The sequence below is a fragment of the Eurypyga helias genome, unplaced genomic scaffold, assembly GCF_000690775.1.
Source record: "Eurypyga helias isolate BGI_N326 unplaced genomic scaffold, ASM69077v1 scaffold49073, whole genome shotgun sequence".
Taxonomy (NCBI): domain Eukaryota; kingdom Metazoa; phylum Chordata; class Aves; order Eurypygiformes; family Eurypygidae; genus Eurypyga; species Eurypyga helias.
In genome coordinates this window covers 1-9075 of record NW_010241592.1, presented here as the reverse complement: position 1 = coordinate 9075, position 9075 = coordinate 1, and the positions used below count along the sequence as shown (strand labels likewise).

Genomic DNA, 9075 nt, shown 5'->3' with positions numbered 1-9075 from the left:
GGGCCTTGAACACTGCCAGGGATGGGGCATCCACAGCTTCTCTGGGCAACCTGTTCCAGTGCTTCACCACCCTCTCCAGGAAGAATTTCTTCCTGATATCCAATCTAAATCACTTCCAGTTTAAACCTGTTACCCCTTGTCCTGTCACTACAGGCCCTTGTAAAAAAGTCCCTCCCACAGCTTCCTTGTAGGCCCCCAAAAATTAAAAACAATTAGTATCATTATATCATTTATTTTTAATTATTAAATTGTTCTTATCTCAACCCTTGTCTTTTCCTCCGATTCTCCTCCCCATCCCACCTGGGAGGCAAGGTGAGCGAGCAGCTGCATGGTACATGGCTGTTGGCTGGAGTTAAACCACGACACTCACTTAGTAAATCTTCATCCAGCTTTTGTGGTGCTGCATCCTAAAGAACCATTTGAAGTTACAAGTAAATAGCTAGCTAAAGCTACAGTGAAGGCAACATGGAAGAAGAGAAAAAGAACCTATTAGTGTAGAGGAAAGAATAGGATGGAGTCACTGTTTATAATCTGCATCATACCCAATTTGCAGGTGTGTATAACATCATTTGAATCCTTTAAAGTCACATGAAATTCTAAGGAAGCAAACTTCTTCATTTCATAGTTTGAATTCCTTTTCCCTAAGGCTAGAAAATACATGTATATAAAAATTGGAAAACACAGCATCCTCCTTCACATGCTCCCAAACAGAAAAGGTGAGAGACACAAAGATTTTGCAGGAGGCATGGCACAGCAAAAAAGCAGACTTGGAAGCCAGATACAACAACAAAAATGCTAATTGGCTTTACTAATTATGCATGTTCCTTCTGTGCAGAAGGCAGTTTTTCAGAATTTCACAGCTATGATGTTTGGAATAGCAAATTTAAGATGGAGGGCAAATACAAATTTTTGCTGAAAGTTTAGAAAACCTACCAAATAGAAAAGAGAACAGACTCTTCCTTCCTTCCCCACCAAGTTATTCATATGAACAGGTACTTTTTGTTACTTTTGTGTCAGCCATTATAGGCACGTCTACTGTATTTAGTAATTAAGGTGCGGGAAGGGAGAAAATAAAACAAATCTGAAGCATGATGTGCAGAATTCTTGTTTCTAATCTACTGCTTTATATAAATGGGCTCTGCAGTGTTACATCTCCAGGATGACAATAAAAGCAGCCTTAGGCCTGCCTCCTGGTTTGTGCCATAATTCTTGTGCCACTTGAGCTATGGATTGTACGTATGAGATCGAGACGATTTGAAAAGAAATAATGTAAGAAATGTACTTGATGGGCAACAGACAGTATATGCAAAAGGGAAATCATTCTTCACTGGAAAAAAAGAGATCCCTGCACGAAACAAGCACCTTGCTATTTTTCACAGAGGGACACAAGTTCATAAAATGTACTCAAATTTACATAATTCCTTTCCATTGTGAATGCAGCCATTAATCCTATCCTCCTGATTTACTTTTCTGGAAGGTGGCTCAGCTGAAGCAAATACTCGATCAACAAGCAAATAATTTCAAGGAGTCACTGAAGAAGCATAATCTACAGTCCAACAAAGAAAAAGAGAAGCTTTTGCAGGATCTTCAAAACACCATTAAAGAAAACCAGAATGTTAAACTGCAGCTGGAGGCATCACATCAAAAAGTCTTAAACATGTTGGAGAAAAGCAAGAATCAGGAACTCAAGGTCAGTTTACAACATACTAGTGGGAAAAAAAAATTGCATTTGTGGGATAAACCATATTAGCTAGAGCCAATTATCAAACCTCAGTTATCTCATCTTAATGATGGGTTGCCAGTGTTGCACATAATGAATTATGCCATGATTTTGAAACCTCAACATCTTCAGGTTGTTTGGGGTTTTTTTTTTGGGTTTGGTTTGGGTTTTTTTTTAATTTTAACATTTGAACTGAGGCCACAGTGTGAAGGAAACAGTTTCATAAAGCAGCATAACCTACCCTCTACAATTAGGCTGCGATGAATACAGGCTCCTCTAGCTGTGCTCTTGCTTCAGAAATACAAGGGAATTCCTAAGTGTATTATTAACAGGACTCAGTTTTATTCCTTTTCATCCATTATTAATTTATGCATAAATACTTTAAAAGAAGTATAATAGACATGTACAATGGTGTGTATTGCCCTAGATACCTTCAAGAAATTAATTCTGTAAGTGGATAACCAAAGCTTGTGAAGGTTCAAGTGGATTTATTTCAGTGACAAAACGTTAATGCAATATATTCAGGTTCTAAAGAATGTTGCTGTTTGAGGAAAAAAAATCAACTTTAAAAATACAGACTGTGATTGTGATATGGAGTTCCGATGTCCCTGTTGGTATCTACCTCCTTATAAAACTAGTAACACCATGCTAAGTAGAATTTAATATCTTGTTTATATATTCAGAATAAAATCCCAGCTTTAATAAAACCCAACTACTTCGGGGTTTTTTGGGGGGGGCGCTTTTGCTTACAGGAGGCAGAAGAACGTTTGAAAAAAGAATTTAATGAGACTTTCAAGATCCAACATCAGTCTCATAGGCTGGAAATTCAAGCCTTGGAAGAGAAAGCAAAGAAAGAATTACATGATGAACTGGACCAGATGCAGAAGAAGCAAACCCTATTGCTAGGTATAACGTCTCATGTCATGCACAGCTCCTACTGCTTAATTATCTGCTGAGAAGCACTGACTGTTCTTTCCCATCTTCTGGGAATTCAGGTCTTTGTGACTATCCTTTTCCATACCCTGCAATTTCAGCAATACACACTTTGTTAATCTAGCTCTCAGCTGTCAGCAGTAGAATGCTGCTGGGAGAGTAGTCTGGTGTACAGCAGTCAAGTATGCAATAGCAGGCATATCAGATTGGAATCCTGTAGTTAATATGTGTGGCTGAAGAATTATTACATGTGGTTCATACCTGTTCTGTCGAGTTCAGCAGTGGAGATCAGTTGCTCCATACGTATTATTTTAGTCAGTTTAGAAACTTCCCTAAACTGTTCAGAACCAAACAGAACACTGCATTAGGAGGATCTGTAATACCTCCGTGTTTGAACTCGGGTTATTAAAGCTCATCTATAAAAGTTAAAACAAATGCCACAGAATTACCTCCTGATTCCAATGTGGAATCATTGCTATTGTAGCTCCGTATCTTCTTCCTATTGCTCAACTGCAATTGCAGTCTTCCAGTACCTGAAGGGGCCTACAAGGAAGCTGGGGGGGGGACTTTTTGCAAGGGCCTGTAGTGACAGGACAAGGGGTAACGGGTTTAAATTGAAAGTGGGGAGGTTTAGATTAGATATCAGGAAGAAGTTTTTCCTGGAGAGGGTGGTGAGGCACTGGACCAGGTTGCCCAGAGAAGCTGTGGATGCCCAATCCCTGGAAGTGTTCAAGGCCAGGCTGGACGAGGCTTTGAGCAACCTGGTCTAGTGGAAGGTGTCCCTGCCCATGGCAGGGGGGGTGGGACTAGATGGGCTTTAAGGTCCCTTCCAACCCAAACCAAATATGATTCTATGATTCTATGAACTGAGTTACTTCTCTAGTAATGGGAGGCCTGACTTTGGTACCGGAGTGTTTATTATACTTAATGGTGAAGGAGTTGAAGAACAAAACAAAATCTCATGCATTAATGTGTTCATCTACACTGCCTAGATCTATGTTCCCCATCCAGCTGGCCTCTGACTGCCATGATGGTTGTCTGTCTGATTGTTACTAGGATCTCTAAGGATGGAACTCTCTGAGCAACAGACATCGTGCACTAATCTCAAGAAACAAATAGCAGAACTCCAAATGGAGCTGAGGAGTGTGAGGACACTGAAGAAGCAACAGGCAAGAATCCAGTTCCTACTTGCATGCCATGTCATGTTTTGCAAAAGCAGTAGTATCACATTTCTCGAGAGAGAGATTAGGAATGTGTACAGAGTGTCTTACAGAAACGGAATGGGTTTCCTTCCCTTATGTCACACTTCAGAATGTTACCATGGTTTATCATCTTTTCCCTGTGGGCAGGCTATTTCCATGTAAAGACCAGAATCTACAACGTAAGTGAGTGTATGAATGCATGTTGCACTAAAATAACTTTTATGGAGACTGAAATATGTTTAGGAAGTTTTGATCACAGAGTTTGTCTTGGTCATAGAATTGCATATATAATTGAAAAATCAGTTCACAAAAACTCAAGGCACACAATTCCAGTGATATCTTCACATTAAATAATAAGAGGCTTTGAATAACTAAGTTTGGCCTTTTTCTTAGGAAGGAAGTAGCCAGAGCCAGATCAGATCTCTTCATGATGAACTGGAAAAAAGTCAGAGTGAAATTTCCGAACTCAAGAAAGAGAATTTGCTTTTGAAGGACACAATGGAGCTACTCAGTGATGAGTTGGAGTCGCAGAAGCAAGAAGCTGCACAGCTTCAGGATAGGGACAAACAGCACAGAAGGTTTGCCTTAAATTCACACTTCACAGGGCTATCTAGAGAGCCAGTAATAATACCAACATCAGCGTTGTTCTAAATGTGATGAGTGTCAGAATCTCTTCTTTCTGAAGTACTAATTTTAGAGGGTAAGAGTTTTGCAGAAGTAGTAGTTCATTTCACATTTCTTTCCAGCTCTAATAAAAGCATTTGAACTAACTGTTGCATTTATATGTCACGGAGAAGTATGTCCTGTGTAGCCCCACAGCAGTGACCTGGGGAAGTCTGCATAATATCAGCCTTTGAAAGGCACTAGAAGTCATAAATCCCAAACTCACCCAAAAGCTAATAAAAATCCATAGAAGTCTCTGAGAATAAATACCCATTTTTCATACATACTCTCTGTAGCTGAAACCAATGGGTTATTAACTCCAAAGGGGACACTTGGGAAGGCAGTTATGTGCTCTGTGAGACTTTGCTTTGGCTGTTAACAGCCAGCTGTACACTGGGGGAGTAAGAGCAGTGATTGCAGACACTGGCAGTTCCTCTGGCAGATGAAGCCTGGAGCTGTAGTATGCTCTCAGGGCACAGGAAGCCTTGGCTGTCTTGTAGGCGGACAACATCCCCTGAGTGTAGCCACAGGCTCGGAGCATGTGTTGCGTTGCAGGAATAGCAGTCCTCCCATTTGCCTACAGAAAAAGTGCAGGACTTACCTTTTACAAGGGAGACAAGACTGGTATTAGCTGCCCAGTGCATTTGTATGGCTGTTGAATCCTTTGAAATTTCTGTATGATCATGCTTAACACGTTCTTTTTGCGGAGAGATTGCGGGATCTGGTGCATGGGAAACTTTCAGTTAATTTCTGCAGCGGTGTAGAATGCATGCCCTTAACTGCTCAAGCTGTATATATAAAAGGATTTCTGAAGAGTATAACCTTAAAGGAATCTTTAAAATTATGTCCTATATAATCTAGAGAAAAGCACTCAAGGGACACAGTGTCTCTCAGCAGACGGTCAGAGTGGCAGAGTAATTCCTACCAGTCAGCAGTTATTTAAAGAATGAGAAAGAAACTTTTTTTTTTCCCCTCTTTCCACTCTTTGGAGAGTTACTTGAAAGTGACTTTCATTTCAAGCTTTCGAAGCAAGATCAACAGAAAGAATTGCAAACCAGAGAGTTTCATCGGTGCCCTCCAGCTACCTTGAAGGAATTTAGAGCCTCTGTTCGTGAAGAGAAGAATTATTCGCATGTCAGTGAGGAGGTCTAAAAGGCCTCAAATCCTAAAGCTGCTGGGCTGGAGGATAATCTTCACAGGGGATAGATAGTGTAGCTCTACTACAGTAAGCATTGAGAAGGAAGCATTAATGGAAATTACATAAGGAGAAATCCTTCAAATAACCGGAGGTAGAGCAAAAGAGCTCAAAAGGTCCTAGGCACCTCATACAGGCTGCGCTGAAATCACTGCATGGAAGATCTGGAACACTAACTTCCAGCTCTTGTTTTGCTTTTGCAGGACTAATAATTTGGGTAGGGGACTAGGTAAGTTGGTGGGTACACATAAATAATGGCTTTTTTACTGATACCTTAACAACAGTGACTTTGTCTTATGCTATACAGTTGTTACTGATTTGAAAGCTGATAGTGGCTTGGGATTTGCATGTGCCAAATTTTTATAACCGGTTATTTAGAACTACTCTTCCTACTGTTGCCAAGTAAGTGAAAACAGTAATCTGCCTGCAGTAATCATTCCCATTTCCATCCTCTTGAATTGTGTGAATTCCACCTCCACTACATAAACCTTTCAAAAGGATTAGGATTTTTTAATGGAAAGAGAGGACAAGGCCCAGTATGGCTATTCTGAAGGACAGCTGTTACTCTACCTCTGAAGATCCATTTCAAGGATTCTGCTCCCATTTTTACTCTGATTCTTCTGCTTCTTACTTTGTGCCAAGTGCCAAATCATCACTCCCATGGCTGTCTTCAAATTTCAAGGGCAGAAACCTTTTGTGAGCCTTTTGGCCTTCCCTGAAGCATTTCAGAAAGAAGTGAAAGGGGCTTAGAAATACATTAAAAAAATGCAAACAATATCTTCTGTGAAAATTACAGTTGTTGATCTGCTGAGTTTTGACATCTCTGTTTTAATCAGTAAACAACAGAGCATGGGCTCTGCATTGAGTTAATGAAAATGTTTCTCCTAGGTTTAACAAAACATCAGCAAACACAAGGCAACAAGCTAACTGATTCTTCAGTAGGTGTCTATTGATTTTGGGGTTGGTACCAGAAAACAATGTTATGGCTAGGTTTAAAAAAATGTGAGGTATTTTTTAGTTTTCAATTGACAGTGTTAATCAAATAGTATCTTGCAAAATATACTGCCCGTTAAAGGCAAATGGTGCAGTTAAAGGCATTTTTATAACGTTTTTTACCTTCACTTTAAAAAAATATATATGTATTTTTAGGATGGTGGTAGGCAGTATTAAATGTTTCTGGTGCCATGATGTGGTGAAATACAGCAGCAGAGCTTCATGTCAAAATCCCAGAGATTTCAAAATAATTTTGCTTAATTATTTGCTGACTTAAGAAGTGAGCTCCTGTGGCACTTCTGTTGTCATGTTTGACTGTGAAGACTGATGTACAAACTAACCTTAGACAGAATATCAATAGCATCATTCTGCAGAATAGACCCTCTTTCCTGAGGGCTGAAGGTCAAGTACATCTCCAAATAGTTTTCCACTTCCTCAGTGTTAGTGTGGTTCTGCTTCAGATTGCAGCTGATGCTTCAAAACTCAAATCAGTCAGCAGAAGCCCAGAGCTGTACCCAGTAGTGCGGTCAACAAAAGTCCTCAAGACTGCATGCTTTGATCAATGATAATAAACTAGTATTGAAACATGAGAATTCAGACATATTTTAATACCAATGAAAGGGTATTGGTAGAAGACCTCAAAATCAAGCATAAAAAAGAGCTGGACATACTGAAACAAGATCACCGTAAGGAAATTGAAAAGATACTGTCTGATTTCAGCAGCACTTGGGCCCATCTCCAAGCAAAGATCTTCTCCTTAGAGACTAAGTCATTTAAATAATCTCTGGCTCATACTGGCAATGAGTTCTGTTTGAAAACACTGCTCTTAATATGTATAGGGGATTTTTTTATTACTCATAGGTAGACTGTTATAAGCGCTGAAATAGAATTGTATTTCTTTTGCAGACAGAACTATTGTTTAATGTAAAGCACTATATATAGTTTTACAATGCTAAATTAAAACCTGCACTTAGCATCTTGCAGTTTTATGAAGTGCAAAATGATCTTTGCCACAGATCGCATGACACCAGAGGTCTTGATCCATGACCTTGTACTTAATTTTGTTCAGCAGAGTGGCGTTTTTGGGGTTAAGCTCTTGCTTATTCTCACTCCCTTGCAAACTTCCCAGGACAGCCCACACTAAGCATGTAAATAAATGCACTTTGCATCCCCCTGTGGAGTTTAGTACTTCTGTGGCGCATCAGTTGTACAGGAGAGGCCCTTCAGAAATAATCCCTGTGATTATATATATCCCTTGTCCTTTTCTCTTATCCTAACTGTCCATCATAGGTCCTAAAGAGAGACCTGCTTGGATGTAAGCAGGTCTCAAACCATTCAGATGTTAACGTTTATCTTTTTATCTAAACGCTGAGATGCACTAGATTGAGAATATAGAACTGGGGTTGTCCCCTCGCAAAAATGTCTGCCCTCGCCAGCAAAACCCCACAAAATGCTGGTTTGTATTCTGTAATACATGTCTCAGGATGGCAGGTGAACTTCATAGCACTCAGTTTTGCAAGCAGCGAAATTCATGGGCTTGGCTGATGAAATAATGACTTGTTTTCTCATGGGTCAATCAGATTTATGTTTCTGCACCATCCCTAAGAAAGTGAAAGTTCTCATTTGAATCTTTTTCAATTAGGGCACTTAAAGAGCTGAACTTGCACTACAGGCTTTGACTTGGAGGGTTCACTAAAGCAGCATGCATATCCAAGCCTTTCTTTCATGGAAGTTACAGGAATTGAGTATTTCTGAGGTCTGTATCAAATATGTTTGGAATTAGCCTGTGGATTCTAAAGTCAGGAAAGAGAACAAATAGATGAGAGTACAGATATGCGTAGGTACAGTGACACAGGTTTTTTTCTGTAGGAAACGGGGCTAGCAATGTGATGTGCAAACCTGTTAGTGTTTTACACCAGGGGCTGGATTTTACACTGGACAGGTATGGTGGGTTAACCCTGGTGGCAATTTATTTTGGAACTCCACAGCATACTAAACTTACATGTAATCCATGTATAGATGCCCATTTTTAAAAATGCTGTTTTATCAGAGGGGCCTGACTATGTCCCTGTATTTGAGGCTTGGAATTTAGGGCAGAGTACAGCTCAGGTATCTCTTGAACCTGGTCTGAGGAAGTTTTTCCTGGTCTGCATTCTTTCTTTGTACAGACTTAAAGAATTAGAAGATAAGTCAAGAAAGTGGGAGTCCAGACCAGAAGATACACACCTTGTAAGCTGCCTGCAAGACAAATTAAGTGAGAGAGAAGAGATTAGCAAGCAGCTGGTGGTAAGATTTCCTTTTGTATGTACACAGATACTTTGGAATCTGTTGGAAGGCTCTTTTCGGTGTTTCATAGAATCATAGAATCA

The 9075-nt window shown here is 39.9% G+C and overlaps 1 protein-coding gene across 1 annotated transcript in view; it reads left to right on the top strand.

Annotated features, from left to right (window-relative positions):
- FAM184B (family with sequence similarity 184, member B) overlaps positions 1-8690 on the top strand; it is a gene marked incomplete at its 5' end in the record, with an annotated part of 13562 nt that extends 4872 nt beyond the window's left edge. The window contains 5 exons of the mRNA XM_010148778.1: positions 1478-1690; positions 2473-2626; positions 3710-3822; positions 4249-4433; positions 8576-8690. Of these exons, the coding sequence (XP_010147080.1) occupies positions 1478-1690; positions 2473-2626; positions 3710-3822; positions 4249-4433; positions 8576-8588 (678 nt within the window). The remainder of the gene's footprint in view (positions 1-1477; positions 1691-2472; positions 2627-3709; positions 3823-4248; positions 4434-8575) is intronic.
- Between the last annotated feature and the right edge of the window lie 385 nt (positions 8691-9075).